The sequence below is a fragment of the Lissotriton vulgaris genome, chromosome 9 (assembly GCF_964263255.1).
Source record: "Lissotriton vulgaris chromosome 9, aLisVul1.2, whole genome shotgun sequence".
NCBI classification, from domain to species: Eukaryota; Metazoa; Chordata; class Amphibia; order Caudata; family Salamandridae; genus Lissotriton; species Lissotriton vulgaris.
The window spans coordinates 1,109,118,820-1,109,145,490 of NC_141697.1; the positions used below are offsets into that span (position 1 = coordinate 1,109,118,820).

Genomic DNA, 26,671 nt, shown 5'->3' on the forward strand with positions numbered 1-26,671 from the left:
AGTCTTTATTCATGAACATCAGGAACAACTTTAATATCTTGTATACTAACTTTTGCACCAATTGCTGCAACAGGTCAGTTGTTTGAAATCCTTTTTTAGTAGAGATAAGGGATGGAGCCCCCTCAAGATGTAGGTAGGGCAAAACATGTTCCACTCCTATATAAATAACCCATGTAAACTAAATTTACGACACTGTTGAGAAAAGTGAATGCGTCCCCCATTTGATTGAGGATCAAGGAAAATATAAAACTAATCAACCACAAGAAGTCGATCGCAGTAGCACCTCTTGGTGCAGGTGTTAGGTTCATGAAGATCAGGAAGGGAGCAGCCTGTCAGATTTTCGTGTTAGGCACATCTTAAATCAAATCACTACTCCATAGGACTGATTACCTGGAGATTACTCAAGCGTATCTCTTGCACAAAAGCACTTGGCACTGCAGCTTTTGTTCCCTCCAAATTAATAAAGGAGGCTTCATCTACAAGTCTAAACTTCCAATTCTAATAAATCTTTCAGGTAAAATATATGTTGGAGGCCAGAGTATGGATCTCCATTACAAGCTGGGCATTTTGCATCCCTTACTGCACGCTGGGCGCTGTACAGGATTCAGCACAGAATGACGAATAATCAATTGCGCAAGAGATTAAATTCAAAATGAGGACCATACAACTTTTTCTTTAGCTTTTCTTGCTTAGATACTTTAAGTCTAGGACTTGGAACACGAGTTTTAGAAGAGATTCAGTACATCGACAGAATGCGGATGTTGCCAGGATCCTTGTGTGATAAGAACTCCAACAGGAGCAGTTTTTTTACTACTTTTGTTTGTTCTGGGTTGGTCTCATTGGCATGGATTAAAAAGGAAAAACTGCATTTTGTCAAACTAACTTTGCTTCATTAACTTATCAGTGAAGGTGAATAAATACACTGTGATCAATAAAAATCTGTTCCCTGAGAGAAAAGTTGTAAACAATCTCAAACCGATTAGGGATAGGTGAAAGAAGGAGGAAAAATCCCAAAGTCATCAAAAAGTATTAACATCCAGTTGTTCTCCAACTTCATAGGCTCTCTGTATTCCTCCTGAAGAGGAGAGACCTGCTTGCACAACACAATATGCCAGTAAGCACACAAAGTCACCCAACGGAACATAACGTGTATTTGTAACCCTTAAGATTCAGCACTTGCAACACTTGCTTTAGAAACAGGGCATGCGCTGAAATAAGAGTTTCCATCCTGCAATTTTATCTAATTTTGTGATTATTGGATCCATCATTTTATGTTTAACTACCATTAAGTGACAGACGATTTGAGAATATCCATTGGGAAAAAATTCAATGGTAAATCCGATGGTTTCCTAGAACTAGAATTTTACTAGCTTTTAAGTACCTGCTCAGTAAAAAAAAATCTGGAAAAAAATAAGAGCAGCAAACGTAAAAGGACAGCAAATGAATAAACAAACGTGTAAGAGGTATAATGGTCTTTATATTTGACTAGAGTTTGGGAAGTAAAAAGAGCCAGCCAGAAGAAGACTTTCATGCTTGCAAGCAGGAAAGATGCCTGAGCAAATCTACACTTGTCTATTAATTCAATATGGGAGACAGCGGTTAGACTCGTGGCACAGTAAATGATGGAAGCTACACATAAAAAGAGACTGCAGGGGACCCTTGCAAACATACCAATTAGAGGCGAAAGCTGATACATAAAGAAAATAATGAGCTTTCCGGAAACCATTTTGCAATTACAGAAATAAAAAAAACACTGTACGGTGCTTGCCTCAAAGAGCTGAAAAAATGTCTCGCTCGAAAATTAGAACATAGTCTGAAAACTGGTCTGACCAAGAGTGCACTCTGGAAGGCTGACAGAAGTAATAAAAATGAAAAGTACTGGTCTAAATAATTTATACCACAGCCATGTATTAATGATGTTGTAAAAGCGCAGGGAGGCCAGGAACAAACTCAGTCTTGCTGTACATAAGAGCGAAGATCAGAGTAATGATTTCTTTCAAAAATGGTGTATACGGGAAATGCACCTTAAAGAAAAGCACTCGTGACGAATGTAGGGCTCATGATGCAACGTTTTCCATATTAAGAGCACAGTACAGATCGAAAATCTCGAAAAGTTTGCTCAACTATTCACAGCTGAGGATTATAAGTGGAATCTTTGACATTCAAAACCGCCAAAAGAGTTAATGGGAAGAACTGACATCTCTAACAGCTATCTCTTTTACTTTTATTGCACTAAAAGGAGTGGCATCAAAAAACATTTTATAATTAACTGTGAAATATGTAAAATATTTCACAGCTTCGTGTGAAATATAGTTTGTCATCATATTGACTGTAGCCAAATCACTGAGCATAGCATTACCCCGGTCTGATCTATTAGGATTATGTGCCATAGCGAACCAAATTATGCTGCAAGGGTACCTAAATCATTTGAGCTAGAAACCGTTTTTGTGAAATCTACAAATTAGGTTAGTTATGTGGCAAACACAGTAAATCCACAATTATGCGGTAAACACTGCAGCCGAAGAAGGGCCTACATACAGTGGCCATCATTATTGTCCTGTGTTTTTTCAACAAAAAAAAGTAAACTTTAAAGCAAAGTACCCCAATATAAATAGGTTATGCAAAATATATACCTTGCAATATATGCAAAATGGTCCTACATTGACATGTGTTTCAGGGGCATTTACAAACCGCTCTGCCTTTGGCCTTGTGATTTATCTCCCCATCTTCTTTAAATGACAATATTGGAATATTGTTATCAATTATCCTACAATATATATCAGAATTGATAGGCATTAGGTAAATCCATAATATGACATGTCATTAACGGTTAGCTTTTTTAGGGGTGGGGAGTGGGACTAGTAGTTTTATTAGATGGTTTGAGCCTCACAATGATGAAGATCTAATGATCCGTGTTAGGCATTTTCTGGTTCACCATTTACTATGCAATTTGTGTTGCAGGTTCCAGAACAGGATCGGGTTAAATACCAACATTCCTCCAGTGTGGTCACCTGTGGACTGTGGATGGAATGGTCTCAGCAGTCCGCCACTCTGCTTTTTACTTGGCGCCAGTTGTACTGGAGACTGGTTGATCTTACTTGAGTGAAGATCACCAGAACATGCAGTGGTGGCTGGTTGGTTCAAACCCAACGTAAGGGCTAGGTCAAATCAATCATTGAGAGAGGCTGGTTAAGAACTTAACATAGTGGTTTTCCTGGCTAAGTTGGGTTTACAGTTCCAGCTTTTTGTAGTCCATTGGTATACATTACAAGGCAGCTTTCTTAACATTTTAGAAGACATTTGGGTCGCCCTCAAAACTTTTCAGTCTTCAAATATCTTTTAATGAACTTGCCATTGCTGTAGATGTTGCTCATGCATGTGGTACACATAGCTAGTCTTCTGGGTGGGAGGTGTGCACTCCTTTAGTTTCTTCATGCAGTTGTCTAGCCAAAGATGCAGCTATAAAGTCGCCGCCATTTTGCTGTGCCTTCAGTAAAGAGAAAGCCGCCGCCATTTTGCTGTGCCTTCAGTAAAGAGAAAGCCTGTGTCGGCCTTGCCAGGTTTGGCACTGTGACGCGACATCTACTTGCTGCTAGAGTCTCTAGGCAGGTTTCCATTACTGACTTCTTGAAAATATTTTTGCCTTTAGAGGAAGTGTTTTTTTTTTAAATACTGTATTTCCAAGGGTTCAGAGTCCAATTCACATTGGACTGTTTGGGGTGGGACATGGTTGAACAGTTACACCTTGAGGACAAGAGGCAGAAAAAGCAAGTGCAGTATAGGGAAGTGGGGTCTGTTGCGAGTACTATGGCGAAGTTCGACAGTTTCTTAAGCTTTATTTGATAATCTATGTAATTATTTAATTGGCAATTTGTTAGACACTGTATCAGTCATTTTTTGTTGCCATTCATCCTAAAATAGTGGATTAGCATAGCTGGACAGCCTAAAGTTGTAATAGAGTTTAGCTGTGATCTAGGATTGTTAAATCAGAAGAGTTCAATCGCGGGACCCTCGTCTACAGATCGCCCGCCCCCCAACCCAGCTCCTCTTCCGCCGCCACCACCATTGCCGAGCTTGCCACACCCAGAGCCATTGCCTCAACGGACTACATTGTCATCCGACACCTGAATTTTCACCTCAACAACCGCAGCGACCCCGACTCCACCACCCTCTTTGACAACCTCGAACTGAAACAGCTCATCACACTCCCACCCGCAGAGCCTGACACACAGTAGACCCCATCTTCGCTGGAGGGACATTCATCCACTTCAGCCGCACCACGCAGCCCCTCTGGATAGACCACCACTGTGTACACTTCACCTTCAACACCACCACCGCTCCCAAACCTGCCCCACGTCCGCCATGAAGGAACCGGAGCAAGATCACAAAGGAACGCCTCAACACTAAACTCCTCCATAACCACCCCCCCCGCCATGACGGACGCCAACTCCGCACCCAAAGAACTACACCACTGGATCGCCAGCTGCGCTAACAAGCTTGCACCCCTCTGCCACCCCGTCAAACAACGCCCCCTGAAGGCCGCCTGGTTCACCTCCGACCTCCAAGAAGCCAGGTGCTCCTGCAGGCACCTCGAGAAACTCTGACAGAACAGGAAAACCACCTAAGACCAGAAAAACTACAGGAACGCCATGAATGAATACCACCAGCGCATAGAGTCACCAAGCGGACCTTTATCAGGAACACAATCCACGCCAATGCAAGCAACGCAAAAGAACTCTTCAACGTCATACAGCGGTTCACCAAAACCCCACCGTGAGGCCACGGACGTCACACCTTCTCAGGACCTCTGCAACAAGCTCAGCTCCTACTTCCACCTGAGAATCAAGGCCCTCTATGACAACTTCAGTGAACAGACTCCGTACCCCTCGCCCCTCTCCGCCTTAGACACCCAGCGACCATCACCACCTGGAAACCTGCCTTCACTGAAGACACCACCACGAAGATGAAGAACACCCACTCAGGACCCCCCACAGACCCCTGCCCGTCGCACATCTACCACAAAGCTGCCGCTGCCATAGGACCCATTTAAGCTGGACCATCAACACCTCCCTAGATTCCGGCATCTTCTCTGATGACTGGACTCAGGCAGAGGTCAAGCCCCTCCCCAAGAAACCCTCTGCCGACCTGATGGACCTGAAAAACTACCGGCCCATCTCTCTCCTTCCCTTCACAGCCAAAGTCACTGAGGGATTCATCAACGCCCAGCTGACCACCTTCATCGAAGAGAACGCCATCCTCGATCCCTCCCAGTCCGGTTTTGCAGCAACCACAGCACCAAGACTGCCCTCCTTGCTGCCACCGATGACATACGCATGCTATTCGACCAGGGCCAAACTGCGGCCCTCATCCTACTATACCTCTCCGCAGCTTTTGAGACAGTCTTCTATTGCACTCCTGCAGCTAGACTCCACAACGCTGGTATACGGGGAGCCGCCCTTTACTGGATCTGCTCCTTTCTCTACGGCAGAACCCAAAGGATCAGACTCCCTCCCTTCATCGCCGAACCTACAGAGATCAACTGCGGAGTGCCCCAAGGACCCTTGCTCAGTCCCACGCTCTTCAACTTCTACATTGTCCCCTTCGCTACCATTGCCAGAAAGCATAGTATCTCACACCGACTACCATCGCCAGACAGCATAGTATCTTACACCAACTACACCCAGCTCATCCTCTCCCTCATGAAGAACCCCAAAGACACTTAACACAGCTTCCAAAATTTCGGAAGTGCCGGTACTCAGTACCGGTGAGTACCGGCCCATTTAAAGCACTGCTGATTACAGAAAGTTGGTGCTTGATTCCTAACTAACCTAGATACCAATATGATAATTCACAAAATAAGGCTCAGGGAGTTGCAGAATAACCTACCTAATATTCGTTAGGCCGGTCGCAATTTATACACCCCGTGATTGGCTGCAAGGGAAAGCTGACCACCATGCTTGCGATTACCTTTAGGTTCCTTAGAGGTAAAGGATCTGCTTATTTCCCCAGTGTTGTAAAACTTCAGTGACGGCAGGCAGTGGTCCACCACACTAGTACTCCTCTGAAGCGGTAACCCCGATTTTCAAAAGGGAAGGACTACAAAAAGTACCCCTTTCCCTTTGCAAATCAGCTTCCACTCAAACTGAGGAGTTGTAAACTGATCAATGCTCTGCAGCTGGAATGAAGGTTGCAAATCATTGATACGTAGGTCACCAAATCACAATTTAGAAAAAACGTCACTAACAGTCTCCTTACAAATTGTGATTTGATGAGATTATTAAACCTATCCTGCGATTCATAAAAAAAAATCCAAAACACAAAAAGGATTTATTACATGTTAAGGGTTATCTGCTGTTGCAAACTCTGTATTTCAGAGAATCAGAATGTTTGCGACTGTAAAAACCCTTTGTACATCTGTCGTAGTTGAACTGCAAAATCGTCTTAGGTTGTTTCCATACGTCCAAGTCAGTTGTAGAGAGACAGGGGGAGGCTGAGCATTAGATTATTGCATCGAAAAGCAACTGCCGCCACACCAACTACAATTTGGGATCGAGGTAAAGTAAGTTAGGAAGATCTCAAAGAACATGCTGAGAATGGGTGGGGAGGGTAATAAAAAAAAATACTTGCCTGAAGCTTCCGGCCGCCTCTGTGTTCTGCTGCTTTTTGGTCCCAGCAGACAATGGGACAGCATCAGAGACTCCCTGTGCAATCCCCAAACATTTCTCATGCTATTCGCGATAGCATTAGAGCAGTGCAGGGATTGGCAAGAGTGGGCTGATCTAATGCTCGCTCAGGCACAGGGAGTCTATGCCGTTTCTCCAACCTGGCTGTGCAACACAGTTGGGTTGGAGAAACGTAACTACGCATGTCTGTTTAGCAAACAGACATGCGCACTTAGAGGCCCACACACCACTTGGTTCCTCCTCCCTCCTATGGCCCGGTACCGCCCCTTCCTGCACACGCTGGCCCAGCCAGCTGCTGAAAAATAAAACTATGATAATATATTGTTTTCTTTTTCGGCTGCTAGCTCTGAGCCAGTGGGGCGCAACTGTGGAGGAGCCGCCACTGGGGAGGAGGGGCTGCTGCGAAGTGTAACCCCACTGAATCCCTAAACCTTTTTCTGAGTGGTTAGTAATCTAATTACTAAACCACGACAACTGTTCCTTAAAAAACATAGATACAACCAGGAACGCTCAGTGGTTCCCTACTCTCAGTCCCCAGCATGTCAGGTGCACACTTTATTTGGCAAGTAAATTAATGTACAGCTCACTGGAAATATAATCTAAAAAGTTACTACTGACACGCACTAAATTCATTGAGGCGCCCGAAGAGAAGAATCGTGCTCTGTGGGGTTGCAGCAGGAAGTCACTTGAGCTTGATTGAAGCTTAGGCTGCAAAGAGTAGACAAAGCTTTTATAAGGATTCGACTCGTACAAATCAAATCATTCTTTATTCACTAAAATAAATGTTTTAGAAGGGAATGCTAGAGAAAGGCTCAGAATTTGGGTCGAGATCAGTCTGTTCAGAACAAGGTTTGATAACCGGTAGAGGTAAAGCCAAGAAGTGCAATGTAACATTGGCTCGAATTAAAGGAGCAAGTTCTGGCTTGATTGTGGTGGTCTTAAATTAAATGTAGTAAGTCTTCTTGTTTCCAAAGAGGCGCTTTAAACTGGCAAAAAACTCCTTCGCAATTTTCTGGCAAGGGTTGGTCTTCATAACTCAACAGAATAAACGACGGTAGATAAGAGTGCAGTGAAGGCCATTTTAGGTTGTAATTTCTTTAGAGTGTGGCTCTGTCGAATGGGCTATATAAAATGCTATGGGTTTGTAAAAGTACTGGAAGCACTTATCCACAGGTAAGGCCTAGAGGGCAGCGTATCTTCAGAGCACCATCACCGCTTTGTGGTGGTTGAAATGAACCAATGGAGTAAAAGGCATCAGGCTGTCTTCCCTCTCCTTGGGCCGGAAGGATAAATGGGAACTTCAATATTTATTTTAAAAAGAACTGTGTGAAAGGTTTCCTGTGTCAAAAAAATGTAGAGACTGGAGCAGGGTACAAACCCTTACCGCATTCTTTAAGATATGTGAGAATGGTGTGGATTACCAGAAAAGCATATCCCCAGATGGCACCTTCGGTGGAATCCCATTTTCTTCAGCAATTAAGACTCAGAAGGAATACAGAAATTTGACATATTGAAGGCCAATAGTCTGTATTTGAAATGGAAATTGAGAAATTTGCTAAGTCACAGACTAAGCTACCAGGGATGTTCAGTCTCTACAATTCACCTATTTAACTTCTTTAGTTTGTGAAGTTAACTCACTAGATTACTTCTTCGGGGACTCAAGAAAATGCCCCACGTTTGTTCATTAATTAGGGAGTTTGGTATAGAGATGCACATTGTCTTCTGGTTCCAACAGACACTTCGTTTGGGGCGAGAGGGACCATTTGGAGAGGGTAAGCTGGACTCCCATCATTGAAAATAGGCGTGGGTGCTCAGTGTGATCTTTATTGCAACTCCTATTTGTAGAGTTCAATTGGAATCAAGACACGACATTAGGTTCTTAGATTCTCCCTGAACCGCTTGTGGTTCAGTCCAGACTCCTGGCTTTGATTCAGGGCACTGCACAGCCTCTGTCACTGGACTCCAAGGACCTGCCTTCATTCTTCAGTCAATCGCAGACTCCCTCTGGGAGATCAGATGTGCAGTTGTGGAATCACGAAATTCCTGTAAAGGTTACAGTGAGTGGCTACACTTTGCAGATACACTAGACTCTTGTCTTCTTGTACACTAAGTGCATTGATGTGGATCAATATTTGGCACTATCAATAATCAATCTTCTGCCATATACTTTCCCCAATCATGGAGTCGTGATATTGGAGTACGCTCAGATGAGCCCCCGAGGAGGCTTTCTACGAAAATAACTAGTTTGAAAAATGCGAGAGGCAAAACAAGTTATTTTAAAGTATGAAACGTGTTTACAATACAAGTTGGCCTGCACCACTCTAAAAACCAGTATATGTTGGCCTACACCAATGTCAAAAAACATGAAAAATGACTTTTTTTTTTACAGAGGCACTCGTGTTAAAAAATAGCCTCATGTCAACACCATTATTTTACCATGATGTACAATAACAGGGGCTGGGTCATTGAAAGTTACTGTATGGAACATAGGGAGGCATGAATGACTACTTAACATGTGAAGCTGGTGCCCATAAAAGGACAGGGACTGTATGGGCAACCAGGTGTGCCGCGGAAGGGCTTTACCAGCAGGCGCTACATTTGCCCTGGTTTGTCTGAAAGACTGACTGACAGTGAGTGGCGTGCAGGTGTAGTTGGAGGGTACCTTGGTCCTACAGTCCTTTGCCTCGTGTATCTTTTGTTGCCCCAACTTGCGGACAAGCCCTCATTCTTTGCTCTTCCTTACAGATCTCCGATCAGCCCAGGAAGGACAGGTTTCTTGTTCTGAAGAGAGTTCTACGAGGAATGAAACCCAAAGAAGCTTGTACTTTCGTGGCACAGGGCTGAGCGAGGTTTGGGGTATCGAAAAGGGCCAGAATTTCATGTACCCCAGTCAACGGAAACTGAAAAGACTAATACAAATAATAAGAAAGAACTTCCTTTACAAGAGAAACCTGCCCATTTTCCTAAATGTCATCAACCATTTACTTCCCGTGGCAAAGGAAAGGTGTGGATAATCCAGGAAAGGTGTGGATAATCCAGGGTAGGTGTGAAATTCGGGCCCGAATTATTCATTCAACCTCTCGGTGCTTTCAAGTCCCTACGTTTAGACTCAACCGAGGCAGTTGACGAAATTTTGAAAACCGCTTACAAATCTCAGAATAACTCCAATTTTTCAAGAACGAGTTTTAAGCATTTCTCGTTAGGAAATCGCTCACCAATAGTGCATGAACAATCTCAAACCACTACTTGATACCACAGTCGTTAGCTAGGGAACTGCTTCTAAGAGTTAGATTCGACGTCATATTAAGTCCCGAGGACTATGAGTTACATACACCCTTTTATCCGCAAAAAGATTCCTGATTCAACCACTAGATGGCAGAATAGTGCATAGCGTGTTAATCTAAAAAGTTCCACGCTGCAAATCTTGAGATGACACCGGCTTGGGAAACCAAATATGTGTACTCTCAGGTGACTTCTACATTTACTCGTCTCCCGCACTGTAGTTCAGGTCAGCACATTTATGCCAAGTGGCCTTGTAACATTCCCTAGCTGAAAGGGCTCAAAAGTTTGTAACCACATCTCACCATGAAAAAAGTTATGCACATCTACCTCATTCTAGCTGCAACAGGGAGACGGACACCCCGTGTACTCTGCATGCAAGTGCACATTTTTGTGTCCAAACTCCGAGTACTCTGCATGCAAGTGCACATTTTTGTGTCCAAACTCCGAGGCACGCCTCGCAGCTAGACCTGTGCTAAAAAGACGAAGCCTATACATCACAGTCCACTCTTATTTGCTTAAGAATGGAGTCCAATATTGAACAATAACCAAAATAACACACGGAGCTGCTCATCAACGTGTTGTGATCCCGGATGGTGAAATTTACAGGTGCTTTAAATTCTCTCTTTTTTTGTGTTCGTGAAGTGCAAGTAGAGTTGACAAGACGTTGCCTTCTTGATAGGATCTCTTTCTAATGGGCACATATTGCCTTATTGTTCCAGAATGCCTATAGAGTGGAGACGTGTTCCCTCACTATATCAAAGCAACAGCTGAATTTGTTTATAGCACATAGCGTATGGAAAAAAAGGAGATTTTTTTTCTAACAAGTGTCGACCTGTGTATACCTTGGTGGGTACCCAGTGTTTTTATACTTTATACCATAATACATGAACAGCGCTGGGTGGAGAGGGATGTTTGTTTCCTTAACATTACTTGGCCAAAAAACTTGGGTGAGAAATGTGTTTATCGTCTTAATCTCCTCCCCCCCCCCACCCCCCCCCCCACCCCCAAACAAATAGATTGATGACCTCAGTAGACCTACGTGGAGAGGTGTCACAGATTTCCAGTTTAATCATTATGGGAGATATGTTTATTTCCTAAATAGATCGAGTTATCAATCAGACAAATAGGACAGAGACTGATTAGCCCAAGCTGAATTAAAATATATATGTGAATGAACGAGACCATGTATTTTCAATATGTTGGTGCGCTCAGTCATTTGTGTGGGTTTGAATGTGTTGTGTTGGGTCATCCGTCACCAGGTTAACAGTGCCAGCAACTCAATGTCCTTTGTTTGCCTGTGAAATGACCATTATAAGTGACACAGAGAATAAGATCTGTTATAACAATATGGTTTTATTGATTTGATGATTAATACAAGGGAGGATCGTTTTTTAAAATTATGTAATGCATTTTTAAGTTGCAATATTGAATTGTTTTTTTTGTATATATACTTGCATGTAGATAACATTGTAGGAACAGATTAGTAGCAAGCCTGAAGGAGGTTGGACTTGTGTAAACCTCCGAAACGTGTCGCTTTTTGGCCTACTTGTATAAAAAGTTCCCTTGACATTTATTGTGTTATGTGTTATACACATATAGGACTATGTGATGAAATAATTGATTGTAACGTGATTGTTTTGCAATGCATATTGCTTTTATTATACTGTGTATATGATTTTTAATGATTGCATTTTTAATGTGTATATTGTTTTATGTTTTTTACTGATAAATGAAATAGATGTATACACTTTTATTAAACCAACCTAATAAGAAAATATCTTTTTGATACTTTAATTCCTGGTAACTGAAAAACTGACCTGGTGTTGTTTGAGTGGAGTTTATGGTGTGAGTGTCCGATTGGAATGCTGAAAGAATACCCCAAATGGAGTTTATTCTAGACCTAACTTCTTGATAGTATAACAATATAACTCCGTCTGGAGTGAAAGTTATGACGACATCAACAGCCGCACGTGAGTGACAGAATGCAGCACAGGGCCAATATTTAAAATCCACCCGCTAATGGGACAGCAAGTTACGGATCATCAAAGGTGCTTTGATAGCCCGGGACGCCGAGCGCTGGCAAATAAATGTGTGATAATGGTAGTACATATCCCGGAAATGCGGCATTTTACAGCGGAGCTCTAAGGAATGGATGCACTTGCGATTTAATATAGCAAATAAAGTGTACTCACTAGGCCTCTTCACCGTAGTCATTTGCCACGGCGCGATATCAAATTCGTGGAATTAAATACGTACCTATAACATAGGATTTGCTTCTGATCATCATTTATGAATTCGCATATTTTGTATTCTCCTGCCACCTAGCGGTTTGCTAAAGAACATTCCGAAGAAATCAAATTTGTGTATATCGGAATGCGCGTTTGACTGCAAGCAGACTCCGATCTCGATGAACCAATCCTCTGAAACTCGAAGATACCTTTGGATTGTTTTGCCCAGAGAACTTTTAATTTATTCCAACCACTTCTAACTTGTATATTGGCTTAAGCAGCCATCTATAACCAAAACCCTAGCAACAAATTCAGCTGGTTAAAGTATACTTCATTGGCTAAAATTCTGTGCATTTGCAGCAGAACAGCTATAGGATGGATAATGCTTTGCCCACTGGAGCATCATAGCAGCCATCAAAAGCCAATCACGTGTGCCCAGTGAAGAACATAGTCTGTGGCACTGATCGATTTTCAACGAGCACAGCAAATGCTGGCTTCCCACTTTTAAATGCTTTCAAGGGTTTGCAGCGAAAGGCCACATGCTTTCTGGTGACCAACATGGAAACATGCAACAAAGGACCGAGAGGCTTGGCTCTCCCAAAGCCTTCTTACCTAGACCGAAGACCACACAATTGTGCATTGCAGACCCTCTCCCTGCTTATACCAATAACGCTGTAAACATCGGATGCCGGCGAAAAATATCCAGCGATAACTGTCGGATGCAGAAAGCAACAGCCTGACTGATGGGCTGAGGTAGGAAAAACAGATGCGGACCAACTAAATTACCTCTGATAAAACGTGAAAGGTTCAGCAACAAAGCCTCTACCTGGATAAGTGATGGCTAATTTGAAATTTCTCCTAGAAGGCTACCTACCTGGATATGTAAACACGGTCTCACAAGAAAGACTTATCAGAACACAAAGCCGTCAAACAAACTGTGTTTACAGCCTTCATTTCAAGGAGGTCCATCTACCTATGTACTCTGGCAATGTAATGCATTTTCAAGGTTTGATAACGAACCAAGGATAATTAAATGGGTCTACAAGAGCAGAGTAATCTAAACGAGTTACATAAAGCTAATGATAAACAGTTTGTTAGTCGTCGCTTTCAAATTCAAAAACCTTTGTTTGAATTACATTTTTCAGTAAAAGCCTTCTAACCTTCTATTACAATTCAATTCTGCAAAATCTAAGATTTTAGAACCCCAATTTCACTTGTATAAGAATTTGTGAGAAAACATGTTCAATCCACAAAGTTCCAAGATAGGTCACTAACGTCGGTCAGGATTTCTAAGTACTTTTTTGGTCTGTATTTTTAATTTTTGTGAATTTCGATATTTAAACTATGAAATACCAACTGACCGAACTACAAAAATGAATCCATGTCCAAAGGGCATTCAGCAAGTAAAAAAAAAACCTTTAAAAGGGAGGACACCTCTAAAAAATAAAAATCACTTAAGGTCTCCAAGTAAGCTATCAGGACTAAGAATCAAAGTGGATAGGGTACAACCCCTAGCGCATGCCACCAACACCAAACACCATGATGAGCAAGCAGATATTTCACTGTAGTGGGTAAATCGATTGCACCCTACCACTCCCCCCCCCCCCCCATTCAGGATGTCATGAATGGGGAAGCACTTAAGTTGTCAAACTGATTATATATAGATGGAACCCCAGGATGGAAAATTCTTTGTTCCACACCGAATCTTTCCAGTACAACATCTCCCATTCACATACAGAACAAGGGAAAAAACATGTGAGGGTGATTGTTTACAAGAATATATTTTACTACAAGACTTCCTCTGCCTTTTTAGTTACTTGGGCTTGATAAAATCTCTAGGATGGTGTAAGGTCCCACATAGCTAGAGCTGCATCAATAATTTTTACACTTTAGAAAGGATTCCAAAGAGGGATTCACCGATGATCTAAACTTTACTTCTGATAAGGTAAAGGGTGATGTGGAAGCATACATTTGGAGCAGCGAACCTTGAACACAAAGCATGCGTGGCATCTGCAGGAGAAAAAGAGACCCTATAGTTGCCATAAAATCACCATAATGGACACTCCCAGGAACGAGTCCTGTTGGCCATAAAAGCCTGCTGCAACATCACCTTGATACGAGTAGAGGACAGGCACTGCCTCCATGCTGCGTTATGGCTCAAGTAAAGGCAGATATGGGGCTGACTGGAAGGAATTGGTTTGGTTTAGAGGAAGATAAGAAGCCTGCAGGGAGGAGCAGGTGAAAAGGTAAAAAAGGGGCTCCTTCACACACCTCTCCAGTGGCCGGCATGTCTTAGCTGATGGCCAGACCTGTCCACGTTGCCTCACCTTCCCCTAATCCCCCGATTCTCTGCCACAAGCAGCCGATTTAAGCCTGAACGGAGTCTGATTTAAGATCCCTTTTGGTCTGGGTTCTACAAAATGAATCAATGTTTCGTCTTTGCCACTCTAGTCTCAGGAGGGTAAATTTCTCGCAATCTCTAGCTCACTCACTCACTCTCTCTATTCCTTTATTCCTTATAGCTCTTTCTCAGTCAATATCCACGCCTTAGAAGGGCTGTTTTTGTGCCCAGCGTCTTGCGCCGATTGTCCGTTTCAGAGCTCAGTTGGAGAGCAGGTAGGATGCTACTGGGACATGGCCAAAACAGAAACACTGTAAAGAACTGGAAAGATGTGACATTTTTAATCATTGACCTCTGAATTTTTAGATCTTTTTTATTTAAAAGACTTTGCATGACCCTAGATACAGCACTCGTTCATCCTATCTCTCTAGCTACAAAATGTTTACACCTTTGGTGCCCCTTCACACAATTGCTAAACGATGCCGTGAAGAACACTTCTTCACTTGCTCCCTCATTACAAGAAGTTACCAAGCCTCCTTGACTTCCTATTGTTTGCATATAACCCTGCTTAACTTATCACTCGCTTTAATATCTTTTAAACTGTATATTTTTGACATGTACTGTTATCTGAGATTCTTGTGAACCTTTGACCGTATACATATCATTTTCTATGTTAGCTTTTTAGTACTTCAAGCGGTTATTAAAGATCATTATCATTCTTTATTACTCTTTCTTGTACTTATACATTGGCAAATGTTTGTCTATACGAAGTATTGTTTTTATGATCATTGTAATCCTTTCAATAAACCTTTTCTTGAACTTAAAGAAGACTTTGCATGACCTAAGTGAATCACCCATCTCTAGTGGAATGTGTTCATAATATCCAATTGCGGTCTCTGGTCCTGTCTGGATCCTTCAGCGTACTAGCCTATCCTGAATCCATGAGCTTCCTGTTCACTCTTAGCCTATAATCTTTCTAACCCATTATTTGCCTAAGAAAACAAACACCCAGCGTTCCCAACCATGGTAAACAGTGAGTAAAGAAAACACATGTTGCCCCAGAAACAGTCTGCATCTAAAATGCAGGAAAAAATAAGTTAGAGCAAAGTCTTATTTAAAATAAAAATAATATGTCAGTGTTAATTCCTTCATTTAATAACAAACTCATAATAAATATCTCCTAATGCAGGCACTCTTTCTCTTGGTTATTCTTCTAATAGTCAAGCGGTGTGTTCCACATTTTTATTAAAAAGGTCTTTGCAATTACAGTTTCCGGTAGACTGTAGAATCACTTCGGCATGAATAATTTTGTCATTTAATGCAAAAATACCTGCATAGTTGGCTGAAAGATTCAATCTAGTTCCTTAAAAGCAAAAAGAAAAGACTAGATACAAGAAAAAATAGAACAAGAAAAAAGTTGAATATAACGTACCTCCCCGTTGCACCAGCAGTGTTACTTCACTTCCTTTCGGACATTCAATTAGCAAGTCCACAACTTGGTTGTGAGTAAGGTTCTGCACATTCTTCTTGTTTACTTCAACTATAAGATCTCCTTCTTTTAGACCTCTGCATCTTGGACTGTCTACAATTTGTTTCACCCGTTGACCCCCACCACCAGGACTGTCTGCTATAGTAAAGCCAAAGCCCATAGGTCCCTTGACTATATGCACAGTGATGAGTTCAGGCTGTGTAGCTATTGAGGATGCTAAAGAGACAGTATCATTGGGGTAACCATGGGAACCATTCGAAGAAACATCAGCAGGGCTACTTGGCCTTGGTTCCTTCAAGCCATTCAATTTTCCACTTTTACTACCATGACTTGCAGGCGAGTCATAATTGTCTTTGCCATTCAGAATTATTGGGTCTTTATCCAATATTGCGACAGATGTCACAAGGCTTGTATTTGGATCATCCGGGTCAAAAGGTAGAGGATAACCTCGGCAGAGTTCAAGGTCCACACTGGCACCAATTGGAATGGATTGAAAGATTTTCACAACCTGAGCATGAGTATGTCCAAGAACACAGGTGTCATTCACGCTTACAATAACGTCGCCTAAAAAAACAAAACAGAAAATTCATTAGGTTTCTAAAAGATTTAGATTATAAATTGAAGTCATAAGTAATGTTCTCTCAAACAGATTTGTTTTTTATCAAATCCATGCCAACCTTGAACACAATCCAATTTGCAAATTACATCAGATAATGTCTAATGATATTTATGGAATTTATCCAAGGCAATGAATACTATATTCATTTTGATTAATGAAAATCTTTGAATAATTATTTATGCATCCAGATGGGGAAAATATTCATTTAAGAGTGTTGCAGTTAACAAGACTACAGAAGAATTCAAATGACAATTTTCTAACTAACATGAGCTCCAATTTCTCCTAGAACCTACTCAAGTATAGTGGAATAAAATTAAATTCACCTACCTTTGCTTTCAACCAGCGCTAAAAACCCATCACAAGAGTGGATTAATGAACAATTGTTAATCAATAAAGAACATTCATTCAGCTCCGGTCATACAAATATTTGTCTGTTTAATATTAAAACTCTTTATAAACAAAAATGCAAGCGCACTCAGACTTGTGAGAAGTGATTTTGTAAGGTATGGACCAGGGCAAGAAATGTAACCATTAAGAGAACTGAAATACTTACAAAAGGGCGTGGGTAGCCAAGAAGAGAATATTTTCTTTATCAAATCTAGGAATAAATTGTGCTTCTTTGGACTCTTCTTCACATGAGAAGTACACCTACTCCGTATTTAACACATTTTATATTTTAAAACATCGGTCTAAAGAGCTTTTGATTTTTTTAGACTTGTGTTTGATAATTTACTTATTTTGTAAAGTAATGTGGGCAGTCCTAAGTTACTTGCTACGCTTTTGTCTTTGTCATGGTATTCACAAAAAGTTTTCCAATTTCTTTCAAAGTATTTAATTATTCTCCCAATGAGCACTTTTGTATATCTGCTCTTGTAACCTCATTTCAGAGTCAATTTATTTAACTGTACTTATACGATAAAGTGGACAACACGATCATGTGGGAGAACACTCAACAAAGTGATATCCAATCAAAGAAGGAAAAACAATGCTAAAGAATCCTCTGTCTTATTAGAAAATGAAGACAATTCTACAGTGCCTACAGAGACTAGCATACTTAGAATAATGTATTTGTCACACTCATGTCAATGCCTCTCTGAAAATGTCCTGCATGGACATCAGAACAAATACATGAATTCATGATAATGGTTCTTTACATACCAAGCCTGATCAAAAAAGGTCAAGATCAACAGAGTGAGATCTCTCAATTGGATGCATGCTGATCCCTCCTCCAGGGATCTCTTCTCTACCTTATGAATGGAGAGGAGTGAGCGGCATCCACAAGCAGATATATTAAATTTGATCTAAAGGGGTTTGCATATTGACATTTTCTCAGGCTAAGAGGGTCTGACTCATGTCACTTTCGGAAGTTTAATCCTACACAATTTTGTTTCTAGCATTTTTCAGTTTCTCCTTCTCTTCCCCCACCCGCACACCTTAGGAACCTGGTGGCTCTGCCCTTCAGATTCGGTCTATGTTAAATTCATGGCTTCTCCCTGAATGCCAAATGACATTTTCTGTACTGCTTGTCTATCTTACACTTTCTCTCACTTTTTCTCTACGGAACAGGGCGCGTCATTTCACAACACACCTGGACTCAAGAGGTTTCAAATCTGAATATTCTTTTTGATTGCAATATTCACCAAAGCACTTTATTTCAAAATATTGCTGAAGACACTTGTTGGTCAGCTTGAATATCTGACAGGACATTTACATTTTCTGCTGGTTCCAGGTCACGTAGGAGCCAGGAATCTCTTCATTTAAAAATTCTGAACATTTTTATTGCACCAAAATGTCTGCTCAGGCCTTTTCTACATCAGTCATGGGGATTTCTCATGACATCCATCTTGATATTGCACAGACTCCTGTCTGTTTAGAGGGTCACCAAGCTGTTTACACTAGGCCTGGGCTGTAAATTCGGTTCTGCTTGCGGAATTTGGGTAATTTTGCATACCGCAGAGAAGGCGGAATTGCCAAAAATTCCACAGCTTTACAGAATTTTTTGCTTGTTCGCACTTTCAAAATGCGTATTCGTGAGATATTTCTCCCTGAGCACGCAAACAGTGTTCGCGAACAGGAAAAAAGCATCGCAAATGGGTGGAACAAACAATTCCCCGTGTTCGCTGAACTTTTGCGTACTTGCAGAGATTTTTTACGGTTTCGCTGAGCTTTGCGTAGCACGACTACGCAAATTCCGCCCACCCCTAATTTACACCACAGAAACCAGGCTTTCGAGCAGCTGTTGTGTTTCAATAGGTTTTTCATGCTTAACTACAGGATGCTGGTCTCATGATCTACAAGGCAATCATTAGTAATTGCTTAGGTACTCTGTTGTATTTTTTGTTTCTTTTAGTTAGATTCAAACTATTTTGGATTTTATAAATTCCTCCATGCTTTTGAATTATTTTTGTAGGAATGTTACAAACATCTGTATGATTGGTCATATTCTTCTCATGCCAGTTTTAATCAATATATGTTTTTAAGCTCCCTTTACTCCTTTTGGTTGGATGCATTTTCCATTTTTTTCTCTATCATTTATGTTTGTGTAGCACATTTCTGCCATTGGCTTAGCCCCTTAGCACTTTGGGAATTTAGGAAACTAACTCCAGTCTCTGGGAATTTCAGAACTGCACAGTGATGGCTTTTTCATTCTTCCAGAGTGCACCACCGTCTATTGCTCAGCATGTTGTGGCGGTTTAGCAGGGAGGCATCTTTCTAGGTTATGTAACTTTACAACAATATTATGGGTAAGGTATATTAAAGTTAACTTATGGGTGGCTAATATGCAGATTAGTAAAATGATCTGGAAGTGTTGTTGAGGTGTCAAATGTTTGGCCATCTGTACAGCTTGACATGGTGTTGTGTCCATGATGGGGCAGAGTTGTTTCTAAAGAATACTGGCAATTATTAATTGTGCATAGTTTCTGGGTCTAGACTGCCCATCAAAAGGAACTGTGGTTCATTTCTGGCTTATATATGTAAAATAATTAGTTATTCTAAGTAAAGAAAAGGAAAATAGGATTCAACTGAATTGAAAGGTGTGTCAGACATTGCAAAAACAAATACTTTTCACACTGAATGGCAGCACAAAGGGTAGATCTGGACAAGTAGACAGTTTCTTGAAAGATCTCGGCATGTAAACATGTTACAAGCCTGAAGGGCCCAAACTCTAGGTCAAGAAAACTCCACTGTATGGAGGATTCAATGTATGAAGAATCTCAGCGTGCAGCCATTATAAGGTCTCTACCCATTGTATATACAGTAGGTAACCTCATTGTGTTTAGGAAGAATAAGACTGTCATTTTACCGGTTTCCATTTTGCTGTCCAGTGCGGCAGGGCCATCAAGTACCAGGCTTTTGATCTGCAGGAATTCATCTGGCTCGTCTCCACCAACAACTGTGAAACCAAATCCTCGGCTGCTTTTCCTCAGTTTGGTGTGAATGAATTTTCCCTTCAGTTCAGCTGGATTTCTTGTGAAGAAGGGTTTTGCTAAACAACAAACAGATATAATTCTCAGTGGAGCACAAGAAAAGACCAAATTACTCTTCAGTTTACATCACCACCATTGTGCGAATGTTGTGCATCTGTTGAGGAGTTCATAGCACTTACTCTCCCGTATACTGTGCCAAATTCATATCTGGGGTAGACAATTCTATGGGACAAGGGATTCCCTCAACAGACAGGTAGCGTAACTAACACCAATCCAGTTCTGTCTAGTCAAAAACAAACCCTTGCGGAGCAAATTTACTGAAGAAATTCAAGGTGGCTTTTAAAAGAATTCTGGTTAAACAATTCATAAAAGCCAAGTTCATTTGGCTAAGCTTGTTATCACAAGTTATCAAATGTTAATTTTTCAAGAGCATCAACAGAAGTTGAGAATTAACACTTGCAACACACCAACACCTGCCTGTTGGCCTTCTCCAAGGTCATTACTGGTAGAACAACAAGTTAACTCTCTCTTAGCTGCAGAGGAGGCGTTGGGCAGGTTCATTTTGAGTGGAAGCCCCTTGGATCAACAAATGTTGGAAATGATGGTGTTAAAGGCTGAAATAGCTGAAAGTATTGCTAATAAAACAGCAGCAAACTACTTGGCAAAGAAAGAACAAGCTTGCGAGTTTAGTGAGAGAATGGGGCATATTCTTGCCGTTAGAACGAAGATTACTGCAGGAGATATTAAGAATATAAAAGATGGCTCAGGCAATTTGATTTCTGACCCTGCAGATATAAGAGATGAGTTTTGGAGATATTATTCAGAATTATACGATGTGGAAGCTGAGGTGTGTAGGGATAAAATTAAAGACTATTTAGGAAACATCCAACCTAACGAGTTAGAGGTAGAGGAAAGGGAAAAACTAGACTCTATTATAACCATTGAAGAATTGACATTAGCCCTATCAGATCTTCCATCATCAAAGGCTGCAGGACCAGATCAGATCCCTGTGGAATTCTATAAAACATTTTTGGCGGCCCTCAGGTCGGAGTTACTGGATACGCTTATTCAAGCTCAGAGTGAAGCTTCACTTCCAAACTCATGGGGTGGTACTGAAATCATAGTCATTTTGAAAAAAGGCAAACCTCCCACAGCCCCTGGGTCGTATAGACCTATAGCTCTAATGAATGCGGATGTGAAGTTGTATTCGAAAATCTTGGCAACAAGACTGGCTGCTGTTATAGAGAAGTTAGTTTCCCCAGTCCAACATGGGTTCATCCCAGGGAAGGGTACTACGGAACATGTTAGGACAGTGATTACCTCCTTCGATGCTATGGAGGTTACGGGCGGCCCTGTTGCAGCTTTATTTCTGGATGCCGAGAAGGCTTTCGACAGGGTCGCCTGGGAGTATTTGTGGGAGTTAATGAGACATTATGGTTTTGGTGAAGGATACATTAGAGAAATTCAGGTTTTATATAAGGCCCCAACGGCTAGAATTAAAATTAATCAGGAATTCACAGCTGCGGTACAGATAAAAAGAGGGACAAGGCAAGGATGTCCGAGTTCCCCACTTCTTTTTGCACTTTATATGGATCCCTACTTACGTTATCTCAATTTTAATCGTAGTATTCCCCCCTTTGTTCGAATGGGATAGAAATTAATGTGCTGGCGTACGCAGATGACGTTGCTATAATTACCCCGGATCCATCCATGGCAATTGGAGGAATTGAACAAGAGGCCCTTAAATTTGGCATAATCTCTGGCTACAGGCTTAATAGTGCCAAAACGCAGATCATTAAGAATGCAATGGTATGCTGTAACGATACACGAGTGGTTTCGGCAGCAGTTTATTTAGGTGTTGAAATCTCGTCTAATTTGGAGACAGTGGTAGGACGGAACATCTCCCCCTTACTAAGAAAAGTAAGCTTAGATTTGGTCAGGATAAACAACCTTAGACTCTCACTGGTGGGCCGAACTAACGTGATCAAAATGCTTATACTCCCTAAGTTTCTTTATTTTTTACGAACAATACCCTTAATGTTTGAGTCCTCTTGGTTTAATAAGCTTGAGTCAATTTTGAATACATTTATTTGGTCATATGGGAAGACCAGGCGGGCTTATAAATTTATGACTTTACCAAGGGCTAGGGGGGGTTGGGGGGTTCCAGATTTTAAATTATATTATTGGGCTTCGGCTCTTCAATATATACAAGGTCTGATTGGTGCTAGTGGAGCGGATTTGAATGTTAATGCCTTTTCGACCATGGTATACTCTATTGTACTGGGCTCTGAAACTGCGAATGCTTTCCTAAATTGCGCTGATTTTTCATACTATAAACGCACTCGTTTTAAGACAGTTTTAGCAGCGCATAACATCTGGTCAGCTGTAGCAAAAAAATGTGGGTTGGGAAGATACAACAGATACACCAGACTCTACAGGAATAAGACCCTCCCACCCTTAATTTGTGCTGATGCTACCATGGCAGAATGGGCTAGAAAAGGAATTATAAAATTAGGAGATCTGCTGGGCCCAGATGAAAAGATACTGCAATTTTCCGATCTGATGGCAAAGTTTAATATTGCTAGACAGAGCTTCTTTAAATATCTGCAGATTAGGTGTTTCCTCAGCAGGAAAAAAGGCGGAGAGGCTGGCTTTGTAAAAAATAACATTCTGGAAGCCATAGAACAAGGTGGGGTGTGTTCTATTCGCCGTTTTTATGCTAACTTGGTAGAACTGAAGCAAGATGATATTGAAAAATATGGAAATAAATGGGCTGGGAAATTAGGGATACAGAGACGATTTTTTTCGGACTCGTTGGAACTAGGATGCTCCGTTTTCTGTCCTGCCTCGCTCCAATCCCAACATTACAAAACTTTATATCAACTCTACCATACACCGGATCGTATTGCACAGTGGGGTGGTACTACAGGGACTACTTGTCCTCGCTGCAGTACTCCGGCAGCGGATAGTATTCATATTTTTGCGTTATGTCCTCAATTAAGACCATTGTTGAAAGGTATCGAAGAATTTATGGATCGTACACTTGGATTGGATGTGATGTTAACACCAACTGTAATTATGTTAGGGGTTAGGGGATTTGATGGTGAATATTGCGAATTTTTATTCGTAGCAATGGCGGTGTATAGATTGCTGATTGCCAGAGCCTGGCTGGATATAGTACCTCCAGTAACTCAACAATGGATTGCCTTGTTATTGGGGACGTTCAATCTAGAAAAAGGCATTTATGCTAGGAAAGGAAAAAGGGCAAGGAGGTTTGGAAAGCAAATATGGGAACCAGTTCATCGATGGAAAGAAAGGCTTAATCAAAGTCATAACTGATTTAATAATTTTCGTTATGTTCTGTAGGTTAAATGGAAGTAAAGGTGATGTATGTTATATAGAATTTTTGTTCTTTAGTACTTGTTTAATATATGTACTTATATTTTGTGTATTTTGTGTAGTGCTACATGTGTGCCCATAACATTTTTTAATAAAAATATTTTTTTTAAAAAAAGGTCATTACTGGTGCCATGTTTTGCCAAGATAGGTTACATATGTTAACACAAAACGTTTAGTGCAGCATTTTAGGTCCTGATGAATAAAAAGGATCCTAACACTGTGGAACCCTTGGTACCTAAATAGCAGGGTGTCTACACAGCAACTACCCTAATTTACTATTTTACAAGGCAAGATTATTAAATTATGAAAACAGACTTGTCCTGGTCCTGATGCAATTTTAATTGTGCACCTTTCTATAACCCTATCTAGACCCACCAATCCCACAGTATTTGGTTGAGCTTCTTGTTAAGAGAACAGAACCCGGATTTACTGTTGTGCGTTTTTCCTAGCCTCCCACCAATGCACACAGAGTTGCTTGACAACATCGACCTCAAAGGGAAATGAGTGTTTACACGTGAAAAAAATGACACATCTGAGCATTTTGGTACGCAAGTGTTTTAAGTTTAGTGTGCGAAGATGAAAAGCAAAGTGAACTTACAAAATGCTTGAGTGTCACTGACACAACATGGTTACAGAGTACCCGAATACAGTCACTGGGACAAGACACTGGAAAATCATGTGTGGAAAAGGAAAATAGAAAGTTACCAACCTACACGAATGGAGAGTACCAGCTGGATGGGAATACAGAGCTAAAGCAATAGTTGAGACTACAGGGGTGGTAGCCGAGGGACTCAGAAATGCAACATATCTCTGGCTTGTTTAAAAGTGCTGTAAGCTCAAGAGCTAGCTGATCTTATGACAGCATAAGGTAATGCACAAAGAATTCCCATAACAAGTAAAAGTCTTGATAAAAATACATCCATGGTGAGTGGTATAAAGAGACATGGTATGGCCAGAATCCTGTAGAAACTGTAGTGTTTCTTGATCCTCCTTGCCCCTCTAAAAGAACTACATACTGCTGTTCCTAAGAAATATTCCCTGTTAACATTTTTAATTATGAGTCCCATCTTTTAATACCAAGCAATTTCTTGGATTCAATGAGGAGAAGAGTACATGGGTGGTAGAGATGAAGGTTTGCATAGTTGGAAAGAGAAGAGGAAGGCAAACTAGTGCCACTGAGAAAATATGTATGTTTTTTCGTTACAGGGGAAAGTAGTCTTATATTAGTAGGTTTTTGCTCCAGAGGAGGAGGATGATGACGCAACAATGATTAAGAGAAAGAGGGTCTAAATTTGATGATATTGAAACAGAATTGAATCTGGTTACAGATAGACTAAGACATGTACGAATGTGTTGATTTTTCTGGGCAAACTTTGCGAGAATGAAACGGGGTTCAAGGAATAGAACTGGTGCTGCAGGGAAGCGGGCAAATAGAGGTCTCACTGCCAGTCAGCAGAGAACTCCACACCTATTATAGACAATCAGACTGAAGATATCAAGAACATTAGTTTTTCACTAAATTCCATCGACAAGGAAAAGAAATGCAAATGTCATAACTCAAACCAGGGCCAACCACAAAACAACTAATGTAGCAATTTTGCAGACCTTATAGGCATCCATATAATATCCATTCATATGAAAAGAAAGAAAATCCGGATGATACCGCTACTAGACAAATGTAGCATATTAATGTTGAGAGGGACTGTAAAATGGCTAGACTGGCTGGCAAAAGACCAACTAGGGGAAAGTTACTTCAAAGAATTGAAAGGATCTGGCTCCGACTAGGTGTTCTCAATGGACTGCGCTTTGGAGGACTTTAAATTGTCATGGTGACCATTTACAAGTCACATAAGTGCCACGATATGGAGATGCACCATACTGCTTATTATTTAGAGTTCACAGTTACTGTGCCCTTAGTCCCCGTCTCAATTATTGCTACATAAATAGATACTATTAAGGAGCAAGGCCCCATTTCAGCGGAATGGAAAGACAAACTTGAGGTAAACAAGTTAAAATCCAATCATAATTTCGTGAACAACACTCACTAAAATAGGCTGTTCAGATCAACGGATATTGACAAAGCCAGCCACAATGAAACCTTACAATAATAATTAAATCGATGGCAGGAAAAACATGCTGAAGACAGTTTGACAAGATTTGCCACACTCATTTTTAAATGTTTAAAATAAAAAAACTTTGAGTTAAGACTCATATGAAAAGTTAAATGTAACTGGTATATCTAAAGCGGATGTGGAATGATCCTCTTATGAAGAAGCCCCTCAAAACTGGTATTTAATGTGGAGAAAATAAATCAATATGGTATGAAAAAGGAAAATACTAGCACCATGTTGAATGTATTGGTACCACAGTATCACCAAATATCAGCTAAAACACTTGGGAAAATACATGCAAGTCCGGTGCTCAGGAGGAGGGAGAGGCACCAATATTTCTACAATAGGAAAGTCAAAAAATTGATTATGTTCTCCAAGCACTCAGCAAATCACTCTTGAGATCGGGGTATCAAGAGTTTTTTTATGTCCATATCTTGTGAAACACACTTCACCCTTGCCGTGTTCCATCTTTGCTGAAATATTGCAGCAGACTTCCTCAGGGCTTGTCCAGACGAAACAAGATCAACACTTGCTGATTTTCTGCAGAGTTAACTACGTGGCAGGAGTACTACCCCGAAGACAAAGTTATATTTAGACTGATACATACTCATGCTGTCCCTTAGTTTGAGTGGATTCAGACTTTATACATATTCACCAGTCATGTATTACAAAATAATTTGTCACAATCAGGATTTTGTGTTGAGCTTATTGCGATTTTCAGATTTTCCATAGATAGTTTAAAAATCACACCAGTCTGTATTTTGGTTCAAGTAAATGCATCCCATGGGATTTTTGATAAAAACTATTTTAAAAATACTAAACGAGGCGGAAAAACGTACAGCATTCCTAGTGATAGTGAGATCACATATCTTTTATATACTTGGATAGTGGTTTTTAATCTGAGGTCTGGGGACCCCTATGGGTTTGCATGGCCTCTTCAAGGGGTCTGCTATTCTTTCACAAAAACTAATATTTAAATTTATACGTAAAAATTAATTAAGTATATACAAAAAAGAAGCAAAATGGTAAAATCCAAATACTTTTCCAAATTTGATTGAGATTTAAACTATATATACCAACATATGGGCACT

The 26,671-nt window shown here is 40.8% G+C and overlaps 1 protein-coding gene across 12 annotated transcripts in view; it reads right to left on the reverse strand.

Annotated features, from left to right (window-relative positions):
• MAGI1 (membrane associated guanylate kinase, WW and PDZ domain containing 1) overlaps positions 1 to 26,671 on the reverse strand; it is a 1,125,105-nt gene that overhangs the window by 146,357 nt on the left and 952,077 nt on the right. For all 12 annotated transcript variants that reach the window (XM_086939094.1, XM_086939091.1, XM_086939093.1 and 9 more), the window contains 2 exons: positions 19,947 to 20,129; positions 15,967 to 16,587 (listed from right to left, as the gene is read on the reverse strand). In XM_086939094.1, the coding sequence (XP_086795220.1) occupies positions 15,967 to 16,587; positions 19,947 to 20,129 (804 nt within the window). The remainder of the gene's footprint in view (positions 1 to 15,966; positions 16,588 to 19,946; positions 20,130 to 26,671) is intronic.